The sequence below is a fragment of the Budorcas taxicolor genome, chromosome 6, assembly GCF_023091745.1.
Source record: "Budorcas taxicolor isolate Tak-1 chromosome 6, Takin1.1, whole genome shotgun sequence".
NCBI classification, from domain to species: domain Eukaryota; kingdom Metazoa; phylum Chordata; class Mammalia; order Artiodactyla; family Bovidae; genus Budorcas; species Budorcas taxicolor.
The window spans coordinates 69,314,844-69,339,578 of NC_068915.1; the positions used below are offsets into that span (position 1 = coordinate 69,314,844).

Here is a 24,735-nt window from a genome sequence, read left to right on the forward strand (position 1 = left end):
CTTGACTAGTAATACAAACTAAGAACCTTCCTAATTTATCATTTGAAGTTTTAAACAAGGTGATAGTATATGGGGGTGTATTTTGTGTGTCATTATTGTTAAATAATTTAAAGCTTTTTTCCTGGGCAACTTGATGCTATATTAGTGTGCTTTTAATTACTTTCACTTACGGACTTAAATATATAAATTATGATCAGATGTTTTGGTCATAGCACCTAAAAGAAAAGTAAAAGGAGGAAATGTCTAAATTTTATTTCTTTGATTTCTTTTCTTTGGGGGTCTCCATTATATATTCCCTGTGAGAAGTAAGAATTTTCTAGTCAACTTGCTTTGATAAAATTTCTTAAGTGAAAATAAACTTACTCATTCTCAAAAGGGTATTCATCTGAAAGTCAAAAATATTCTGACTTTTCAGTAAATATCCAAATGATAATTGATGTAGACCAAAATATATTATTTATAGCCTTAGAATAGCCTCAAGTTGCATATATTATTTTAATAGGTTATAGAATGACAGTTTGCATACATGACTGTTACTTTAAAGGGATCCTCATTGATATTTTTGCAGATGTGTTATATAATGCTGATCTTAGGTTTTAAACTAATTAATATATGTTTTATTTTTGTCTGCTCTGGATCTTTGTTACTGTGCGAAGCTTGTCTCTAGTTGTGGGCAGCAGGGGTTAGTCTCTAGTTGTGGTGTGTGAGCTTCTCGTTGTGTTGGCTTCTCTTGTGGAGTATGGGCTCTAAAGCAAGCAGGCTTCAGTAGTTGTGGCTCATGTGGTTAGTTGCCCCAGGGCATGTGGAATCTTCCTGGACCAGGGATCGAACCTGTGTCCCCTGCATTGGCAGGTAGATTCTTAACCATGGGAACCAGGGATCTTAGTTTTTAAAGCTGCAGTTCTCCTTGAAGAACCAATAGAAAATTTCAAGATTTGTTTTGAATGAAGAAAAGTTAGATGTGACAGGTGTGGAGTGCTGTTTGAGTCTTTACTTTTAATATTTCTGTGGAACTCAAAATTTAATAGCAGTGTTAATAATATAATTTCTAAATAATAATCAACTTTGTTATTATAGTGTATAAAGAAACACTTGGATTTATATTTAACCTGGCCAGCAACATGGAGGGCCTATTTACTGATCCCCAAAGGGCCAGACAATAGAGCATTGTGTTCCATCATTCTACTATTGATAATGAATCAGTAGCCATATTGGTAGAAAGAGAATGACTGCTTTCTTAAACTTAGAGCAGTTTCGTGTCATGGACATTGGATTTGGATATTATATTTGGGTTTGCCCTTATGTTAATTTAGGACAGTTTCCTTAAATGTCTAGGGCTCTGTTTCCATGATTGTAAAATGATGGGGCTGGACTATTTTATCTGAAAAAGCCCTGAATTATTTATTTTCTGGCTAGTCCCTGGTTTACATGGAAGAGGAGATTTGAGAAATTAGGGAATTTGCCCAGATTCATGGCTAAGTAAGAGGCAGAGCCAGGGCAAGAATCCCTGTTTTTTCACTTTTAAATGCTGCGGGTCAGGAAAGTTGACTTTCATAAGTTTCATTTTAATGTAACTTTAAACTTTATATTTGTTGCTTTTACTGCTACTGTTTTAGCATCTGAAGTTTCTTTTATATAAATCATTTGACTTATAATTTTTAACTTAGTTTTTCTTTTGATATCAGTTTATTTCTTGAAATAAATTGGCCATTTTATAAGGAAGATATTAGTTTTTTAATTTGAAAGTGATACATCTCAGTACTTAGATTGTATAACTCTCCCCACACTTTGCCTTCTCCCCCCACCCCCCAAAAAATGGTTTTGGTAACTTAGAAAACTCCTGTTCTGATTTTGTGTTTAATGTCAGGGGGTAGTTATTAGGAATTTTGACACTGTATTTTCAGTGAGTATTTTGTGCTTTTGAAAATTAAAAGTAAAAACTGTAGCTGAAAGCTGCACATATTTTCTTAGAGCAGAAGATAGAAAATGAGATTCCAGCTCTTATAATGAATGTAATTGAGAAATGGGGAGTTATTTTTAAAGCATTCCTTAGGTCTATATGAGAACAGTTGTACAATGGTTGAAATCCATTTCATAAATTACTGTATTTGGAGACACAGACTTTTCTCACCATGTTACTCTTAATTTATATAGTACTGTGTTTTTGCATTTTTTTTTTTTTAACTCTTGAAGCCCACTGTAAAGAATAATACAGTCTAGTATAGAGTCTAGTTTGTTTTGTTCATTCAGACTTGTTACTCTTGTAAAGCCAGTTACTGAGAAGAATGAAGTTGTTTAATGAACACAGAAAATTAGAATTGGCATTACAGATGATTGCTATAATCTTATCCCAGTGTTCAGTTTATTTCTGTATTTTGTTTCCATTTTAAATTTTAAACTGTGCTCCTTTTAGTTTATTAGTTGCAAATTCTAAGTTGTTTTCCCATCTATTTGCCATCAAGTGATACCATGATCTTAGTTTTCTGAATGTTGAGCTTTGAGCCAACTTTTTCACTCTCCTCTTTCACTTTCATCAAGAGGCTTTTTAGTTCTTCTTCACTTTCTGCCATAAGGGTGGTATCATCTGCATGTCTGAGGTTATTGATATTTCTCCCAGCAATCTTGATTCCAGCTTGTGCTTCCTCCAGCCCAGCATTTCTCATGATGTACTCTACATAGAAGTTAAATAAGCAGGGTGACAATATACAGCCTTGACGTACTCCTTTTCCTATTTGGAACCAGTCTGTTGTTCCATGCCTAGTTCTAACCGTTCCTTCCTGACCTGCATATAGGTTTCTCAAGAGGCAGGTTAGGTGGTCTGGTATTCCCATCTCTTTCAGAATTTTCCACAGTTGATTGTGATCCACACAGTCAAAGGCTTTGGCATAGTCAATAAAGCAGAAATAGATGTTTTTCTGGAACTCTGTTGCTTTTTCGATGATCCAGTGGATGTTGACAATTTGATCTCTGGTTCCTCTGCCTTTTCTAAAACCAGCTTGAACATCTGGAAGTTCAAGGTTCACGTATTGCTGAAGCCTGGCTTGGAGAATTTTGAACATTACTTTACTAGCATGTGAGATGAGTGCAATTGGTGTGGTAGTTTGAGCATTCTTTGGCATTGCCTTTCTTTGGGATTGGAATGAAAACTGACCTTTTCCAGTCCTGTGGCCACTGCTGAGTTTTCCAAATTTGCTGGCATATTGAGTGTAGCACTTTCACAGCATCATCTTTCAGTATTTGAAATAGCTCAACTGGAATTCCATCACCTCCACTAGGTTTGTTCATAGTGATGCTTCCTAAGGCCCACTTGACTTCACATTCCAGGATGTCTGGCTCTAGGTGAGTGTGAGTGATCACACCATCATGATTATCTTGGTTGTGAAGAACTTTTTTGTACAGTTCTTCTGTGTATTTTTGCCAGCTCTTCTTAATATCTTCTGCTTCTGTTGAGTTCATACCATTTCTGTCCTTTATTGAACTCATCTTTGCATGAAATGTTCCCTTGTTATCTCTAATTTTCTTGAAGAGATCTCTAGTCTTTCCCATTCTATTGTTTTCCTCTATTTCTTTTCATTGATTGCTGAGGAAGGCTTTCTTATCTCTCCTTGCTCTTCTTTGGAACTCTGCATTCAGATGCTTATATCTTTCCTTTTTTCCTTTGCTTTTCACTTCCCTTCTTTTCACTGCTATTTGTAAGGCCTCCTCAGACAGCCATTTTGCTTTTTTGGATTTCTTTTCCTTGGGGATGGTCTTGATTCCTGTCTCTTGTGCAGTGTCATGAACCTCCGTCCATAGTTCATCAGGCACTCTGTCTATCAGATCTAGTCCCTTAAATCTATTTCTCACTTACACTGTATAGTCATAAGGGATTTGATTTAGGTCATACCTGAATGGTCTAGTGGCATTCCCTACTTTCTTCAGTTTAAGTCTGAATTTGGCAATAAGGAGTTCATGATCTGAGTCAGTCAGCTCCCAGTCTTGTTTTTGCTGAGTGTATAGAGCTTCTCCATCTTTGGCTGCAAAGAATATAATTGTTATGCTCCGAGCCCGTATCTCCGAACCGACCGAGAGAGCAAGTCCACCACAGTATTGCAAACGCAAGAAGGGAGTTTGTTTATTCCTAGCGCGCTAGGGCCCAGGTCTCATCCCACACAAGGGAATCTGACAAGAGCCGCGAACAAAGGAGTATGGCGGCTTATATACAGGCAGTTCTTTGTCTCAGTTACAGGAGTAGCTGGCGTTACATGATTGGCCAGGCAGGATGAGCGCATATCCTGTCTCTTTCTGGTAAACATGACTCAGGTCCTAGAGCCCGTCGTTTGGTCCCTAACATTCCCCCCTGTCCTTAGATCATATAGAGGAATCTTCCTCTCGGTCTTGAGACACAGTTTGATGTTGTTGTCGAAGCACAAACAGCTGTACTGTATTTATGCATTTTTTAACAAAGGCTACAAGTCTATTGATAATACATGGGCCAAAGGTAAGCATTAGTAAAAGTATTAGCAGGGGTCCCAGCAAGGTGGAGATTAGGGTGGTCAACCAAGGGGATTGTTGAAACCAAGACTCAGACCATCTTTGTTGAGCCTCACGTTCTTGTTTACATTGGGCTAGTCCCTCTCTTATTTTGGCCACAGATTTTTTAACTAATTTTGTGTGATCAGCATAAAAACAACACTTTTTTTTTTAGGGCAGCGCAGAGTCACCCCTGTATCTCCCCATAGATCTTTTAGTTATGCCTGGGCGCACCTGGACATGCCCAGAATGCATGATTTCGGAGCTTGCCCCTCTTTCAGGGTATATTTACCACTGGCTTAAGGTCAGAGTATAAGTCTGGCCACCAAGTATTTGGTGGATGTATTGCGGTGGACATGCCCAGAATGCATGATTTCGGAGCTTGCCTCTCTTTCAGGGTATATTTACCACCGGCTTAAGGTCAAAGTATAAGTCTGGCCACCAAGTATTTGGTGGATGTATTGCGGTGGTGGAGTTAAGCATCTCACGTGTTAGTCTATTTTGCAGTTTTTAGGTGATTTTGACGGGTTGATGCGGGTTCATGCTGGCACCTCCGGAGCAGAGTAACTGGGTCATCCACAAGACGGCCCAGCCGAGTTGTCCTGGTCCTGTTGGCGCCTTTGAAGCTTTAGCCTCAGGGGGTTGGACGGGTGCAGAGATGCTTTCCATTTTTTTTTAGTGTCTTCCTGCTCTGCTGAAGCAGCTGGGCGTACGTGGTTGCAATGCACCCAAGGCCCAATACTGTCGACCTTTAGGGCAGTTGGGGTGGTAAGAAGAACAACATAAGGACCCTTCCATTTGGGTTCTAGTGCCTTGGTTTGGTGCCTTTTGACCCATACCCAGTCTCCTGGGCCAATGTCATGTGAGGGAATAGTTCCCTTATTTTGACCCACATGTATTTCCCGGAGCAGTTTCCAGACACGAGAGTGCACCTTGCTTAAGGCCATCAAGGCCTCTTGGAATTGCCCCAACGTGGGAGGCGGTAGTTTCTTCCCTTTAAATATTGGACATACAGGGGGAGGTCTCCCATACAGAATTTCAAATGGGGTCAGATTAAGTTGATAAGGAGTATTACACGCACGGAAGAGGGCGAAGGGAAGGAGGATCACCCAGTCCCCACCAGTCTCTATAGCCAATTTAGTTAAAGTTTTTTTTAGAGTCCGATTCATTCTTTTTACTTGCCCTGAGCTCTGTGGACTGTATTCACAATGTAACTTCCATTTAGTCCCTAGGGCTAGGGCAAGGCTCTGAACTATTTGACTCACAAAAGCAGGTCCATTATCAGAGCCGATGGTCACTGGCAGGCCAAACCTGGGAACTATTTTTTAAAAAATCTCTTTTGCCACTATCATCGCGGTTTCTCCCTTTGTAGGAAAAGCCTCCACCCACCCTGAGAAGGTATCCACCAACACGAACAAGTACCGGTAACCATACTTGCCTGGCCTTACCTCGGTGAAATCTATTTTCCAGTGTTGCCCTGGTCCTTCTCCCCGATACCTCAGTCCTGCATGTTGTCCTTTTCCTGGCCTTATCTGTTGACACGCCTTACAAGCACGCACTATGTTCTTTACAGTTGTCTGGTGCCGGGGAAATCGCAGGCGCGCAGTTTGAAAGAGCATCAGAGTCTTCTTTTCTCCCAGATGAGTAGACAAGTGCAAATGCTCACATAGTTGCCGTCCCAACTGAGCAGGGAGTATCAAGTAGCCGTCTGAGTCTCGGTACCATCCATCTTTATCTCTTTGAAGGTTGGTGTGTTTTTGGATCCAAGCAAAGTCTGTGGATGAATACTCAGGGGTTGGGGGCAGAGTTTCTATACCTGGAGGTGGAAGTCCGATCGCCAACACAGGTGTGATGAAATCTTCATCAGCTACTTTTTGAGCTGCCAGGTCTGTGGCACGATTCCCTCGTGCCGTGGGGCTGTCACCCTTCTGATGTCCAGGTACGTGTACTGTTGACACAGCCTGAGGCATCTGTACAGCCTCTAAAAGTCTACGGATTTCAGGCAAGTTTTTAATTTTTTTCTTTTTTTAGCTGTCAAAAACCCCCGTTTCCGATATATTCGGCCCTGGATGTGTACCGTGCCAAAAGCATAGCGACTGTCAGTGAAAATAGTTATTTTTTTTTCTTTGGCTCTCTCTAATGCTTGAATCAGGGCAATTAACTCTGCCTTTTGTGCTGAGGTATCTGGGGGAAGGGCCTCTGCCCATATCGTCTGTCTAGAGTCATCTACTACTGCGGCTCCCTCCCGTCTCTGTCCATCTTTTATATAACTGCTGCCATCTGTGAACCATTTTAGCTCACTGTTATCCAGTGGAGTATCGGTTAAGTCTTTTCGCATTGCTGTTACCCCGGCCAGTATTTCATCACAATCATGGAGGGGGCTATTTTCCTCCGGATTGGGCAAAAGAGTGGCCGGATTTAGAGTGCAGGGCGTTTGGAAATGAATCCGTGGGGTGTCAGGTAGCAAGGCCTGGTAGTGCGTCAAGCGGGCATTAGAAATCCATTTACCTGGGGGTTGCTTTAAAACTCTCTCTATGGCATGAGGAGTGTAGACCAAGAGTCTCTGTCCATAAGTCAGTTTATCAGCATTGTGGACTAAGAGCACGGTGGCCGCGATGATACGGAGGCAGGGTGGCCATCCGGCTGCCACTGGGTCCAGTCTCTTGGAAAGGTAAGCTACAGGTCGCTTCCATGGTCCCCATCTCTGTGTTAGTACCCCTTTTTTTATCCCCCGCTTTTTATCTACAAATAATTGGAAAGGCTTAGATGGATCAGGGAGGGCAAGGGCAGGAGCTTCTAGCAAGGCTCGCCTGAGCTCTTGGAAGGCCTCTTTTATTGGCTCAGTCCATTTCCAGTCCTTGTTTTCTTTGGTCCCTTCAATGTAGGGGCCTGGCCTTTTCTGCAAACCCCAAGATCGATAACCGGCAATATCCCACAGTTCCCAGAAATTTTCTCATGTGTCTAGGGTTAGCCGGCTCAGGGATCTGGAGGACGGTTTTTTTTATAGCCTGTGTTAGCCACCTCTGGCCCTGTTTTATCTTATAACCGAGGTATGTAACCTCTTGCTTGGCAATCTGGGCCTTTTTGGCACTGGCCCTGTAACCTAAAGTCCCCAAGGTTTGGAGAAGGTCATCTGTTGCCTCTTGGCACTCTTTTTTTGTAGCCGCTGCCAGCATAAGGTCATCAACATATTGTAATAAAACAATGGTAGGGTGTTCAACCCGATACTCACGGAGGTCTTCATCCAGGGCCTCATTAAATAACGTGGGTGAGTTTTTGAAACCCTGTGGTAAGCGAGTCCATGTCAGCTGCACAGGGGTCTGACTACCGTCTTCCTGCCATTCGAAGGCAAAGATCTCTTGGCTTGCGGGGGCAAGAGGCAAACTGAAAAAGGCATCTTTTAAATCTAAAACAGTGTACCAAATGTAGTTTGGAGGCAAGTTGCTTAGCAATGTATAAGGGTTAGGAACCATAGGATGAATATCACTCACCCGTTTGTTGACTTCTCGTAGATCTTGAACCGGTCTAAAATCAGTTCCCCCAGGCTTTTTCACAGGCAACAGGGGAGTGTTCCATGGGGACCGGCACCTTTTTAGGACCCCAGCGTCTATGAGGCATTGTATATGAGGAGTAATTTCTTGTCGAGCCTCTTGACTAATGGGATACTGTCGTACCCTCACCGGGGAAGCACTGGCTTTCATTTCCACAATGATAGGGGGCCTCTGTTTGGCCAGTCCCATTCCTGCAGTTTCAGCCCAGGCCTGAGGGTATCTTTGAACCCATGGTTGTACTTCGGGGCTTATTGTCTCTGGGGCCTCTGGCAAGTAGAGTCTGTATTCATCTTTTAATGCCAGACAGAGGACCTGAAGAGGATGCCCGGTCCCATCTAAAACCAACACTTGTCCATGGTCGAAATGAATTTGGGCATTCACTTTAGACAGTAAATCTCTTTCCAACAAGGGCACTGGACACTTAGGTATAACCAGAAAAGAATGGGTTACCTGGTGGGCCCCCAAGTTCACATGCCGTTTTGTAGTCGATCCATATCGTTTAGTCCCGGTTGCTCCCTGCACCCAGCTACTTTTTTTTAGACGTGGGTCCATCTTTTTGGTTTAAGACTGAGTATTGGGCTCTGTGTCCACCATGAAGCCAACCGGTTTCCCCTCCACATTTATAGTTACCCAGGACTCGGGGAGGGGCTTTGAGCCCTGACCCCCCTAGTCGCTATCCTCACCCGCGTAGAGGATATGACTGTCTGGAGAGGGAGTCTCGTTCTTGGGGTCCTTGGGCCCCTCTTTTAGATTTTTCTTGGGGCATTTATCTTTCCAATGTCCAAACTCTTTACAAAACGCACATTGGTTTTTCTCAAGCTTACGCCTTGTCGTTTTTTCTTCAGTTTTTGAGTCCAATTTTTTTCCTTTCTGGAACCTGTTTTTGTTTTTAACCCCAGCAAAAAATATCTGGGCCAGCTCTTTTTGATTTTTACGGTTTTTTTTAAGCTGTAAATTTTTTTTTTTTCTTCTAATGTGGTCCTCTCTCTCTTTTGGGGTCTCTCTATGATTAAAAACTCTCTCGGCTGCCCTCACTAGATCTTGCAAGGATTGTTCACTTAACTTCTCTCTCTTTTGTAACTTTTTTCTAATATCGGGGGCTGCTTGATTTACAAGTGCTAACATAACTGCCACTCGTGACTCATCTGCCTGTGGGTCCATAGGGGTATACTGTCTAAAAGCTTCCATTATCCTTTTCAGGAAGGCTGCTGGGCTCTCATTTGGCTCTTGTCTCACTGAATTTATTTTGGCCAAATTAGTTGGCTTTCTGGCGGCCGCTCTAAGGCCAGCCACGAGAGTCTGATGGTACACTCGGAGACGCTCCCTACCTTCAGCGTGTTCGAAGTCCCAGTTGGGTCGCACCAAGGGGAACCCCTCCTCAATGAAGTTAGGCTGTATTGTGGGCCTCCCATCCACCCCTGGCACATTTTTCCGGGCTTCTGACAGGATCTGTTCACTCTCCTCTGTAGTAAAAAGTACCTGTAACAGTTGCTGACAATCATCCCAAGTGGGATTGTGAGTAAACAGGATAGACTCTAAAAGATCAATTAGACCCTGCGGTTTTTCAGAGAAGGAGGGAGTCTGGGTTTTTTAATTGTACAAATCACTAGTGGAGAAGGGCCAATACTGATATGTCCGTTCTCCACCCTCTCTGGCTGGCCCCACCCGGACCGGAAACGCATGAATGGTGGAGGAGGGAACCTCCAGGTCTTCTTCCTCTACGCCGGCCATTTTTTTCTTTTTTTCGCCTTTTCCCGAGTTTCCTAGGTGGGTCCCCTTTTTCTGGGAGGAGCTGAAGGCTTGGTTTTCTTTCTGGCTTCTCCCGATGAAACCTGTGGAACCTGTGGAAGCAAGGGCGGGGAAGAGGGAAGGGAAGTGAGGGGCTGAAAAACAAAAGGTTTTAGCCAGGCCAGGGGGTTTTCCACCAGGTCCTGTCAGACCAAAATGTATGGAGTTTGGTCTGGCTGGGTGTCCCGAAGGGTAGGGGGCGAGCACCTTCTCTCTGACTGCTCGAATAGTAGGCAGGCTGAAGGTGCCTTCTTGTGGCCAGCTGACATCAAAAGCAGGCCACTCGGCAGAACAAAAAGTTACTAACTTGCTTTTCTTCACCAGCAATGATAGATTCTGTGCTCTAGACTTGAAATCAGAGAAGTGGTTAATCATAAGAGATAAAGGAGTAGAAGTTGTTTGTCCCATGATCACAGAAAAGTACACTGGGAGCCAACAGAGCACACGAAGAGCAACGCAGACACCACAAATAGACAAACAGATAACAAACGCAGGGTGGCCACCGACAATGCACTCAATCTTACCTGCAGGATGTTCACAGAGCCAGCTGCCTCCCCAGCACGAAACCGGGCCCCGGCCTTACGCTGGACTTAATCCAGTAACCAGAGCCAGCTGCCTCCCCAGCACGAAACTAGGCCCCGGCCTTATGCTGGACTTGCCTCTGCACTTTACAGCCAGATGCCTCCCCAGTACGATACTGGGCCCCAGACTTAATCTGGGCTTCTGCAATGTTAGCACCGGTGCTCAGAGCTCTTATCTCCTAACGAGGTTACTCCCTTCTACCAGGAGAGTTGTCCTCCCTGGCGGGACGGAGATCCCGGACGAGCCCCCAGATGTTATGCTCCGAGCCCGTATCTCCGAACCGACCGAGAGAGGAAGTCCACCACAGTATTGCAAACGCAAGAAGGGAGTTTGTTTATTCCTAGCGCGCTAGGGCCCAAGTCTCATCCCACACAAGGGAATCTGACAAGAGCCCCGAACAAAGGAATATGGCGGCTTATATACAGGCAGTTCTTTGTCTCAGTTACAGGAGTAGCTGGCGTTACATGATTGGCCAGGCAGGATGAGCGCATATCCTGTCTCTTTTTGGTAAACATGACTCAGGTCCTAGAGCCTGTCGTTTGGTCCCTAACAATAATCAGTCTGATTTCGATGTTGACCATCTAGTGACATCCATGTGTAGAGTCTTCTCTTGGGTTGTTGGAAGAGGGTATTTGCGATGACCAATGCGTTCTCTTGGCAGAACTCTATTAGTCTTTGCCCTGCTTCATTCTGCATTCCAAAGCCAAATTTGCCTGTTACTCCAGGTGTGTCTTGACTTCCTATTTTTGCATTCCAGTCGTCTGTAATGAAAAGGACATCTTTTGTGAGTGTTAGTTCTAGAAGGTCTTATAGGTCTTCATAGAACCATTCAGCTTGATCTTCAGTGTTACTGGTTGGGGCATAGACTTCGATTACCATGATATTGAATGGTTTGCCTTGGAAACGAACAGAGATCATTCTGTTATTTTTGAGATTGCATCCATGTACTGCATTTCGGACTCTTGTTGACTATGATGGCTACTCCGTTTCTTCTAAGGGATTGCAGCCATGAAATTAAAAGACACTTACTCCTTGAAAGGAAAGTTATGACCAACTTAGCATATTAAAAAGCAGAGATACTACTTTGTCCACAAAGGTCTGTCTAGTCAAGGTTATGGTTTTTCCGGTGGTCATGTATGGATGTGAGAGGTGGGCTATAAAGAAAGTTGAGTGCTGAAGAATTGATGCTTTTAACTGTGGTGTTGGAGAAGACTCTTGAGAGTCCCTTGGACTGCAAGGAGATCCAACTAGTCCATCCTAAAGGAGATCAGTCCTGGGTGTTCATTGGAAGGACTGATGTTGAAGCTGAAACTCCCAATACTTTGGCCACCAGATGGGAAGAGCTGACTCATATGAAAAGACCCTGATGCTGGGAAAGATTGAGGGCAGGAGGAGAAGGGGGCAACAGAGGATGAGATGGTTGGGTGGCATCACCAAGTCAATGGACGTAGGTTTGGGTAGACTCCAGGAGTTGGTATTGGACAGAGAGGCCTGCCATGCTGCGGTTCTTGGGGTCACAGAGTTGGACACGACTGAGCGACTGAACTGAAGTTCTTTTTTAAGCTTTTTTCCAATGTCATAATTCTTTTAAACCAATTCAAACTCTTGTAAGAGGAATAATAAAAATTCCATTACCGTGTAGAATTACTAAAATATTTAAACCTGCTTGGGTTTCTTATGATTAGAGAAACATAAGACTTTTGAAGTGGATGTTAAATGAGCATTAAATGTAAGATTGACTTCCTCATTTGTTCTTGCACTGCTTACTGTTCTGTCTTAATTTGTATACTGAAAAAAATGAGATTTGTATACTGAAAAAAATGTACCTGTTCTTCAAAGCATTTGAGCACTCTGAATGCATATTGCTATATTGTGGGGCTTATAAGATTTTATGTGATTGCACATATGAAGGTCTTTTTTTTTAAAATTACCTGTAGAAGCATGTCTTTTCCTATCAGTGATACACTTAAAAAATGCAGCTGAGCTTAAAATATGGTTATCTCTACCAAAAGTGGATCCTTCTGTCCTGTTGCAAACAGATTGGTAGATAGTATATTTGGAATCCAGCGCATAATATTTACCCCATTCTTGTTCTCCCCTCGATCTAAAATGTCCTCCCTTCCCATCTGATTTGGCTAAATCCATTTTACATGTCTTCTAAGGCTTTTTCCTAAGTGACTTAAAAAAATGTCATATCGATTTTCATGCAGAATTGTTACACCCATCTATTCAGATGTATGACCTGAGTTAGATAATCATACCACCAAGTCCATCTGTCTTTAATTTGGAAATATAAAATAGTCACATTCTAGGTATTTTCCTAGAGATTTCACTCTTAAAATATCTCCTGCTTTGTTCTTATTAGAATCTCCGTTGTGAGAAGACTACATTCATAGATTTCTGCAAGGATATGTGTTTCATTCCTTTTGTTTTTTTTTTTTAGAATAGAGGTTCTCAACTTTCTTTGAAGCAGTAAGTCCTTTGAAAATTTGCTGCAAACTGTGGACTCTTGCCTAGAAAATACATGTATATTTATGCACATATTTAGGTTCAGGGACTTCTTGATTTCTCTGTATCCCATGGATGCTAGTTAAGAACTCTTGCTCAGAAGTACAATTAAATCCTTAGGGTAAGCCTGACCATCAAGAGGGCAGTGTTCTCAAACCACATTGTTTTGCTCCCCTGATTAAATTGCTTTTATTGACTAGTACATTGTTATGCTTCACCCACTGTGGAGGAAACTTGAGAAACAGGATGTGAAATTCACTTCCCTTTTGGCTATAGTAATATTGGAAACTTTGTCACTATTTCAGTGTTTTTCAAAGCATGAGATTGCCATCCATTAGTGGGGTATGAGATCAGTTTGGTAGTCTCAGCCACCAAATATTAATTGATTTTAGTTTTTCCCCCCTGTATTGTATGTAAATATTAATAAAGGCATATTTGATTTTAATGTTACCATTTTCCTTTATAGTAAGTGTTACTACTGTTTTATGAAACCTCTGTTTTTGTTTTTTATATAATGTATGTGCTGGGTTCCTATGTAAAATATATTTCCTAAATAACTGTTTTGTTGTTTAAAAGCTTAAAAACTACTGCAGTCTATCATACTTTCTCTTAAGATGTAATCAAAGGAGAAACTTTTTGTCTTTTTGCTATCTATAAAATGGGAGAGGGAAAGTGCTGCCTCATAGGATTGTTATGAGGTGTAAATACATGTAAAATGCTTAGAACAGTGCTTTCCTAGCACCATAGTAGGGGTTCAATAAATGCTAGCTGTCATAATTACCAAGAAAAGTAATCTTCAGTGCTAGTGTTTTATTTTTATCTTAAATGCACACTAGAGACTTTTGTTATTAAGAATGTCTTTTATTTTGGCTGTTAAAAAATAAACTGAGAGATAAATATGTGGCCAAAGATTAATAACCTTTTGTCTATCTTCCCTTTGTCCCGAGTTCATTACTTTAGATTTTCTGTTGTATCTATGTAAGCAGCTCTCATACCCTTTCTGGAACATCAGAGCTACCAAAATATGGCATTTTAATTTGATTCCATTAAAGTTTCAGAGTTGTTTTCATATTCATCTGTGTTAGGAGGAGAGGTAGAGGTTCTTGTGAATATTTACTGCCTGTATTAAACTAGTTGATGAAACAGTAGCTGTCAACCATGGTTAGTTGCTGTCTTTTCACTTTTTACTATGTGATTGAGTCTAATATAGAGAAGAGAATCTTGATACTCCATTAACTGCTATCTGCCTTACTGAACAAGTTTTTAAGTCCAGTTAAATCTGTGCTTTGTAGAAATCCAAGTTATTGTAGATCTTCATGGTGAAGCTCTACAAATCTTTTTATACATTGAAATAGTAAGTGGTGCATCAGAAACTTTAAAAATATGGTTCAATATTGTTCTGCATAATGTGGCAACAGAATTGATACTTGATTATTCTATTTTAATATTAAATATTATCAAATTAAATGTTACTGTGATACATATGTATCTGTTCTAAAATAACAAAATTTCTCATCAATTTCTAATTCCTAACAAAATTTTTGATTCAGTTAAATCAATTTGTGTGGTAAAAGTACTTGGGCAAGAAGATGTTACTATTATGGAAATGCAAGGAATTGTAATTTTTTAGACTCCCTCTAGCCATATGTGTTTGTTCAGACTAATTTCTCATTTGTATCTTTTTAGAAACATAGTATTTGCCATTTTGAATCTTCAGTGATAGCCTGCTAAATCACTGCAGTCATGTCTGACTCTTTGCAACCGTATGGACCATATCCCACCAGGCTCCTCTGTCCATGGGATTCTCCAGGCAAAAATACTGGAGTGGCTGCCATGCCCTCCTCGGCGGGATCTTGTACACCAAAGGATCAGACCTATGTCTCCTGCAGCTCCTGTATTGCATGTGGGCGGATTCTTTACCGCTGAGCCACCGGGGATGCCCTTTTAGTGATAGAGAAATCCATTTAAAGCTGAAAAAGATAATCAGACTTCTCTAACTACACTGAAGATCAAATTTTGTTAAATGAGTACTCCCATATGGCCCAGAATTTTTGAAAGCACAAATGCTTAGAAATCCACGGTCAAAGTTATAGAATCTTTCCCTTTTGTTACTTTTAACAATTTGGAGGATTTGTAATGCAGGTTGCAAACCCAAACAACTTTGTGAGAATTTATTCTTGACAGGAACATTGAAACATGTATAATATCATGTAAGAAACGAATCGCCAGTCCAGGTTCGATGCAGGATACAGGATGCTTGGGGCTGGTGCACTGGAATGACCCACAGAGATGGTATGGGGAGGGAGGTGGGAAGGGGGTACAGGATTGGGAACTCATGTACACCCGTGGCGGATTCATGTTGATGGATGGCAAAACCAATACAGTATTGTAAAGTTAAAAAAAAAGTAAAATTAAAAAAATAAAAGCAGCTTGAACATCTAAAAAAAAAAAAGAATGGAGTGGGGAGAATCTGGTGATTGAGAACAGAAGAGAACGGAAAAGAAAACAGTAGAAGTAAGGATTTTTACAATGAAGTCTAGGTACAGTAAATGGTGAGAGAAGTCCAGATCTCAGAAAATATATACTTTTATCTGCTGAGATGTTAAAATCTGAGATATGTTTTTATATGGGAGAACGGATGGCATGTGCATTTCATGTGAAATTACAGTGATCATACCTTTATAAGTATTTTAAATTTTAGGGAAAAATTACAGCAGTATTTGTTTTGTAGAAGTATATGAATTTTCCTAATCCGTGAATGTTAGGATAGTTTCCCAGCTATACTAAAGAATACAAGTGAAGGAAAATCACTTTTGATCTTTGAGATTATGAGGAAACTTGGGGACGTCAGTGACCCAGGCATTAAATCAGTAAGGCTTGAACATTTAAAAAAATATATTGATAGAAATCTTACATGGGCAGGATCAGTAGTTAAAGACATTTCAAATGATATTATAGGCTTTTTATAGGGCTCTCTTTTTCTGAGCATAAAATTATTTATTGGTCATTTCAAGGTTTACTTGAGACATATTTCCACCAATTCTTGCTTTCCAAAAGTCCTAGATTTTTCAAGGGCTGCTGTATCTTGCTGGAAGGCAGCATGGCTCAAGGGAAGGAATCTGAGGCTTTGAAATCAGGAAGACTGAGGTGTGTAAATTAGTTTTGCCATTTAGTTATTACTGAAGTCAGTGACATCACTCTAGCTCTAGCTTTATCATCTCTGACTGGTAATATGTTGATTTTCTTTAAGGGTTATTGTGAGATTTAGGTATAGAATGTAATTGTTCAACAAATAGTAGCTGCTGTTACTAGTCATTTTAAGGAATCTAACTTGATGACTGTGGAAGGATTTATGGTACTTTGATTGTTCTAAAATTTTAAAAGCACAATTGTTCAGAACTGAAGTACAGATAAAGAGAAATTCATCTAATTTGTGTCCATTTTTCATTGCCAATGCCTACAAGTGACTTTTGTATTTTATTAACCATATGCATTTTTATAGTCCTTAATTACATGTATAAATGACTTTTAATGTTACTTTATTTTTAAAAAATTTAACTTGTTAGATTTTCCTATTAAATTTGCAGCATTATTTTGTGATAGACTGTTTTTCCATCTACTCACAAACTTTAACAGTTGTAAATACAGTTGGAGGTGGGTCTGGCATTTAAATATTTGAGGCTTTCTAACAGCAATACAGAACTGGTTCCCTTTTTATTCTTTTCTAATGCTCAGAATAAATTACTAAGAAAAATATTCTTAGTGTCTCAAAATTATTATTTTATATATTATTTATGCATTATATATTTTCAGGCCCTTTTGAAGAATTTTTAAGTCTGTAATATAACTGTGGTATGTGTTACAATTATAGTGGCCAATAAATTTTATTTCCATTTGTTTAGTATGTGCTACCTGTTTCAATTCCACAAAGGTAAATTCAGTTGGAGAGTACTAAAAATAATAAACTTTAAAGAAAACCTTCAAATATACTTAAAAATTAGCATTATGATCATTGTTGGATGTGCTAGTCTTAGCTCATTAATAAAACTTTTTACCTAAATGAAGTTTTTTTCAAAGTGTGTTGTGATAGTTTTATCTTAAATTACATTGCAAAGGGTTTTGGTCTTTATTTCTCACCTAATATGTATATACTGTCCAAACATCTAGTTAGATGAAACTGAAATGATTCAATTTTTACGTTACAGGAGATTACCTGGGGCAATTGATGTTATTGGTCAGACTATAACTATCAGCCGAGTAGAAGGAAGGCGACGGGCAAATGAAAACAGCAATATACAGGTTTAGTATTTTATGAGTTACTGTTTTTAAATGAAAGATTATATCTGTGTTCTGGTTTAATGTATTCAGTCATAGCTCTCTCCTATGTGTTAGGTACTTTCGGTGCTTTTAATACAAAGGGGATTTAAAATGTGAATCAATCACTGCAACATAATCACTGTGTTATTACAAAAACTGTTCTATTTAAAATGTATAACCTTTGGCTATTTTTCAGTAAAATTTCTTTTCCTTGCTATGAGTGTGATATATAGACTCAGTGGACTGAAAAGGGAAGATATGAGAAAAGTTTAAAGAAGAAAATAAAATCATTCATAGTTCTGCCATCTAAAGATAACTACTCTTAACATTTTGATACACCTTTTCCTCATCACTAAGTAAGATTGGGACAGATACAACTACAGTTATATTTTTGTGTATCCATTTTTTTCTGTTTAAAATTATCATTTGCATTTTTCCATATTCTTAACAATTTGATTTAAAATCTCTTTCGGAGAAGGCAGTGGCACCCTACTGCAGTGCTCTTGCCTGGAAAATCCCATGGGCGGAGGATCCTGGTGGGCTGCAGTCCATGGGGTTGCTAAGAGTCAGACATGACTGAGCGACTTCACTTTCACTTTTCACTTTCATGCATTGGAGAAGGAAATGGCAACCCACTCCAGTGTTCTTGCCTGGAGAATCCCAGGACGGGGGAGCCTGGTGGGCTGCCGTCTATGGGGTCACACTGAGTCGGACACGACTGAAGTGACTTAGCAGCAGCAGCAGCAGCTTGATAGATTTATTCTATGGCTGTACCATAATTTATTTAATGTGACATTCCTGAGAGAAATAGGTCTCGTGCTTTTTAGTTAAAAGGATGAAAGGAGATGAGTTATTAGTAGCGTGGATAACTCAAGTTTGAACTTGAGTAACTGAAGATTTTCAGCCATTAATTGACCACACTTTTTCATTATTACTTTTCTTTCTCTGAGTACTTTAAAAAATATCCAAAGTGTTTTGATTCTTATTATCTTTAATAAATTAATCATATGAGTGTTCTTTTTAGCACCTTTAAAGGTAAATTATTCCTAAACTGGAAGACAGTCTTCTTTCTTTTCCCCCACAATTAAAAGGCCATGCTTATTCTTAAAATAACTCTGCTTTCTACTTAAAAAATACCTTTTCAACATAAGCCTTACAAAAATACTGTACTTAAATATAGGAAAAGTTAATGAAAGGAAGGATTATATGTTTAAATGATAATGCTTCAGCCAGCAAGGATTTGAAAACTATAAATATATAACATTATGTTCCTGCTTTTTCTGTTTTTCCCAAACACATTTGCACATTAGAGTCTGTCAGGGATCTTGTAAAAAATTCATATTTCTAGGTGCCACTCTCCTGTAGGTTTGATGCTTGTCCCTTACCTATTCACGAAGATCGGTATTTTATAAATACTTTTGCTTATTGAGTATAAACCCTTGTTCTGAAAGTTACAGGGCTCATATGAAGAAGCTTTTTATATATCCAGTTGCCTTTTACTTGCACCCTATTTGATGCATGCCTTACAGCCTCTTACTTTACAGCCTGATGATGACAGGCTTTGGTATAATGCATATCTGGTTCTGCTGCCATCTTAGTTTCTTAATTCTGCTATCTGTGACTAATGATTAGAATGCCTTAATTTGAATACTTTATCTTTGGTTGAGTAACAAAGATAATACTCATTACATTTTATTTGTGATTGTCTCTTGCTTACAACGTTATTAAATCTCTTAGTTATTCCATAAGAATTTTACTTGTAATGATTCATTTTTTCCTAGGCTTTGACTATGAGCATTTTTAAAAGTGTGTTTGAGTGTATACTCACATACGTGTAATGTTCACTCATACCCCATGCATAGAGCAATTAGTCCTACTTATCCAAAATACGTGTATGTGAATAAAACTTATTTCTTAGATTAAATGAGATTGATTTACTGCGTTTACTCTAAGATAAGAATATTTATTCACCTTTTTACTTAACTGTGCTCTAATTTTAGGTCCTTTCTGAAAGATCTGCCACTGAAGTAGACAACAATTTTAGCAAACCACCTCCATTTTTCCCTCCAGGAGCTCCTCCAACTCACCTTCCACCTCCTCCATTTCTTCCGCCTCCTCCGACTGTCAGCACTGCTCCACCTCTGATTCCACCACCAGGTAAATAGTAAATGAGACATTTGATTCTGAAAGAAAAATAGCCTATGTGTGTTTTTAAATTTTGAACTTAACAATTAAAGTATATATTTGGAAACAGAATCTTCATTGCATTACATTAAAAGTAATAGAATAAGAAACTTATGCTCAATCTTCAATAGATTCACACTGAATCAGCTGTATATGTGTCTTAACAATTTCAGCAAAGCAAAGAGGCAGTATACTAAAATAGAGACAAGTGGACTAAAACAGTGTTCCGAAAATGTGATAGTGATTCCCCAAATTAAAGTTGCTGATTGTGTATATAAACTCACATTGAGGCATGTTACCTTGTTTTGGAAAAAAGTAAATAAAGATACTTTTAGAATTGCATAAGTTAAAAAAAATTATATCCTATGAAGAGAATTAAATTAAAATCTCAAGTCTAGCTGTCGTCTTTGTATACTGGTTTCCTTTTTGGAGACTGTTTCTGGGTGCCAGGGGCTTATTAAACATAACAGAAAATTAATGTCAGTTTTTATAATATTCTTAGCCACTTTTGGTTATTTATTAAAAGCTAGATCAGTGGTAGTAGGAAAAAATTCACAAATAATTTCCTAATTGTATACTTTCAACTTTTGTCTGATAGCCTTTGTTATTTTATTCACGGCAGGCTTTTAATATTTATATCCCTCAGCCAGTTTTTAATGAAACTAACCAGATTGAGATAATAATTATTTTCTTCCTAGGGAGAGCGCCAGTAATAAGTGTTAAAAATTAGCTGCTGATCCTAACCAGAACTACATGTGCCACATATGTAAAAATTTGCTTTTTATTAATAAAATCAGTTTATGCTAGAGAGCCACATTCACTCACTCACTCTGCATTTGCCAGAGAGTTGTCTTTAGGAGGTGGCAGTTCTGATTAGACTACAGAGGCATTTAAGGGGTCTGAATAACCTTTGTAATATTCATCCTTTTCCTCTAAAATTCAGCTATTGCATCAGCCCCACAACCACAGCACCTTTGATTTCCTTCTGAGATTCTGCTTTCCAAAAAGGATTAGAAACTTATGAAACATGACTATGGCTTTAGGGAATCTGTTGTTTCAAAAATAGTAGAAAGAGAAGATTAGATAGGTTCGAGTTGCTTACTCCAGACTGATATATTTTTCAAGTTCAGTGAATTTCTTGTTCTGACAATAAATTGCTTGTTCCGAAGCTGAAACCATTCAGAAGTTAAGATTCGATCTGTGGTCTGTAGATCTTTGATGTGGTGAGAATTAACTAAATGATAAGAGAAAGTAATGAGGACTTAGTGATTCATAAATGGATCTTTTGTCCTATGAGAAAGATAAAATGTGGAAATAACGAGACTAAAAGATGATCAGTGCATGTGGTCATAGTCTTTACATTGCTTTGTAATCTTATTTAATTACTAAAGGTGATTTAAAAGAATTTTCTTATTTACTACCTAATATAGTATATCCCCAGGTATTCTTCAACACTTGTTATTAAAGTAAGTGAGAGAAAATAGTGGTACAAAATAATAACAAAGGAATAAACACCTCACTGGTGTAAGAATATTTAGAAGCTCTGTAGGATATTGATAGGCAGTGGCATTATCTGGATGTGTGTTCTTTTTCAAAATGGTAAAAATCATTTCATTTCTTTGCCATAAAATCTGTTTATAAGGATAACAAATCTATTATTAAAATGTTTAGATTACCTATGGAATTATACCGTAGAGTACCACTGATTATTTTTTTTTTGTTTAAGCTATTTAATGTTAATTTTCAATTGTATGCTTTCCATATTTTTAACACCTGTACAGATTTCTTTTGATGCTTATCCTTATATTACCTTTCCGTGTCATCCTGTCAGCATTTAAGGAATACAAATTCAGATGAATTCTAATGCTGGTTTAAGCAGTATATATTGGTTGGGATATTTGACATGGTGAGAATTAAGTAAATGAAAAGAGAAAATAATGAGGATTTAATGATTCATAATGGGTCTTTTGTCCTATGAGAAAGATAAAATATGTAAATAATAAGACTAAAAGATGATCAGTGCATGTGGTCATAGTCTTAACTGGTATATTTGCTAGGGATGATGGTGAGGGAAAGATGCCAGTTCATGTTAAAACCAAATATTTGTAAGTTGAGACTCTCTGGATTGCTCCTTGTTTTTACTAGATTGTGAGCTGTTGGAGAGAGCATAAGCGCTCCATTCCCATCTGTGTTTCCTTGCAGTGCCAATCACAGAGATCCTCTGTATACCTGACTTTCCCTACATGTGTTAGCTAATTGAGTTAGCAACATATTTATGTATCCGTAACACCAAAGAAATTTTCAGGTTGACAGTTGGTACAGTCACACAGGCTCTTATCAGTCAGAGTGGGCACTGGCTTTAAAAACAGTATGGCTGCATTAATATATATACCAGATGAATATAGGCAGTGATTAAAGCCACATTTGCAGTTACCATTTACCACAGAGTCATATGATTACAGCATGTTCTGTAGAGTTTGCTATAATTTAGATCATCTTAAGAATCATAAGCGGCTAATGAAAGAAAGCTGTGGCTCAAGCAGTCTTTTCGTAAGTATTGCTTTTAAAAGTATTCTTAGAGAAACCTTGGGTTTTCTTTTTGTCTCCTTGAGAAATACTGAAAGGAAAAATGGAATAAATCTTTGGAGAATTAATTTAAACATTCTAATGTTGCCTTTGTTAACATCAGCTTTCAAATGCTCAAGTTTTTAAGACTGTAGAGCTGTAAATGATGGAACAAATATAGTGATGATGTATTATGCCCATAATTTGGGGTGTTAATCCAGATTTGTCTGGAATAGTCCTATTAAACCTATTGTCCCAGCTTAATTGTTGTTATTCACTCAGAAACGCCCTGGTGTGGAGGGTAACATTTATGATCAACTCTTGGAGGTTTACAGATGTGGCTTATTGCATGAATAGACACTTGTGGTGGCTTAGTTGCTAAGTTGTATCCGATTCTTGCAACCCCAAGACTTCCCTGGTGGCTCAGATGGTGATGCGTCTGCCTACAGTGTGGGAGACCCGGGAGCAATCCTTGGGTTGGGAATATCTCCTGGAGAAGGAAATGGCAACCCACTCCAGTATTCTTGCCTGAAAAATCCCATGGACAGAGAAGCCTGGTGGGCTACAGTCCATGGGGTTGCAAAGAGTTGGACACGATTGAGCGCCGTCACTTTCACTTTCATGGACTGAAGCCTTCCAAGCTCCTCTGTCCACAGGATTTTCTAGGCAAGAATGCTGGAGTGGGTTGCCATTTTCTTCTCCCAAGGGATCTTCCTGATCCAGGGATTGAATCCTGGTCTCTTGCGTTACAGTCGAATTCTTTACTGACTGAGGTACCAGGGAAGCTGCTTCATTCAAGAAATTTTCACTGTAAAATAGTTAACAGAAAAGAGATGTGTTGTTTCCTCTCCCCCTCAAACACATCTACAACATATGTGAAGTCTTGTTATAACAGACAAAGTCATATTTCTGGCCATAGTAGATTTGTCTAAAGAGTAGAGGAGGTTTTGTATTGGCGAGTACAATAAACATGTAAGGGACGGTTCGGTCCTAAATTAATGTTATGACTTCTGGATTAGCTTTTCTAAATGGAAAAGTAATATGGTTCCTTGCTACCATACTGATAGTAGCTTGAAAACAAACACTGTAATTTATTCAGGATCTTCCTTAATTTTCAGAAAATCTGTTGTTATTAGTAATCCAGAAAATACTTTCTATTGTTAAGAGTTTTTTCAGACACACATTATTAGTGTGCTTCCATGCTTTCACTGAGTAATAATAGAAATAAAAGTTAATGTTTATTAAATGCTACTGTTGAAAGCACTGTTCTGAACACATTTCATGTTTTAGCTCAATTTGATTCTCAACACCATCTGAAGTAGATACTATTCTGGTTTTACAGATGAGAAAACTGGAATTGTAATAGCTAGAAAGTAGCAGAACCAGAATTCTAACATAGGCAATTTTGCTTGAATGCCTATTTTATTCAGCTACATTGAAATGAAGAAGTGAATCATTACCTATCTGTAGTCACTCTGGTAACATGGCCTAAAAGCTCTTTTAAAAAATGTTCTTGTTGTGAAAGTGCATGCATCTATATTTGTGATGAAGGAAGTTAGGGAGTGAAAAGTAGGGATCAGACTTTTTTTTTTAATTCAATTAATTGAGATTTTGGGCTTCCTAGGTGGCTCAGTAGTCTGCCTGCCAATTCAGGAGATTCAGCTTCAATTCCTGGATCAAGAAGATCCCTGGAGAAGGAACTGTCAGTCCACTCCAGTATTCTTGGCTCAGAAATCCCGTGGAGTAAGCCTAGCAGGCTATAGTCAGTGGGGTTGAAAAAGAGTCGGACACGACCTAGTGACCAAACAGCTACAGTAATTGAGGTTTTACTATTTGCCTGTTTTGTGTTAAGAAGTCTGTTTACTGATTAAACCAGTTTTTAAATACTTGTGTGTTGGAAGAAAAATCGTAGAATTGGAAGGATTGATATTATAGAGCAGTTGATTTTGTGTGGGTGTGTGTGTTTGTGATAACATGACATAAGATTGATCATCATACCCATTTGTAATTGTACAGTTCAGTGGCATTAGTACATTCACTGTGTTGTGTAACCATCACCCCTATCTATACCCAAAACTTTTCCATCATGCATAACAAAGCCTATATATTCATTAAACATAATACCTTCCTCCCTACTGTAGCTTCTGGTGGCTTCTTTCTGTCTCTCTGAATTTGCCTACTCTTGGTGCCTCATATAAGTGGAATCATACAGTATTTGTTTGTGTCTGGTTTATATTATTATTTTTTAATAACATTTTAATTCATAGTTGTAAATAGGCTGTTTTTTAAACTTTGATCAAACTGTATTACGTTTTATGATAGATTTTTAATTTAGATTTTAAATGTTAATTTACTTTTAGTGTCATATTTGATGTTCATTTTTATATAATTTAGTTTGTTGAACAAGAAAAGGGAGTCAGTTTAACTCCTGTCTTGTTACCTTAAGAGTGTTGAGGCTCATGTGACTATTGTTCTGTTAAGTCTTGGCAACAGTTGAAATTTAGCGCATGAGTAGAATTCTACTAAGTTGAGTAAGTCTCTTTGCTTTACGGAGATGGAGCCCAGACCATAGATAAGTCACCTCTGCTTTTAAAGTTGGATATAGAATTTAGTGGGCTTCCCTAGAGGCTCAGACAGTAAAGAAACTGCCTGCAGTGCAGGAGACCCAGGTTCGTTCCCTGGGTTGGGAAGATCCCCTGAAGAACGGACTGGCAACCCACTCCAGTAT

The 24,735-nt window shown here is 39.0% G+C and overlaps 1 protein-coding gene across 12 annotated transcripts in view; it reads left to right on the top strand.

Annotated features, from left to right (window-relative positions):
• FIP1L1 (factor interacting with PAPOLA and CPSF1) overlaps positions 1-24,735 on the top strand; it is a 75,575-nt gene that overhangs the window by 27,530 nt on the left and 23,310 nt on the right. For all 12 annotated transcript variants that reach the window (XM_052641822.1, XM_052641813.1, XM_052641818.1 and 9 more), the window contains 2 exons: positions 17,147-17,240; positions 19,259-19,415. In XM_052641822.1, coding sequence (XP_052497782.1) covers positions 17,147-17,240; positions 19,259-19,415 — 251 coding nt within the window. The remainder of the gene's footprint in view (positions 1-17,146; positions 17,241-19,258; positions 19,416-24,735) is intronic.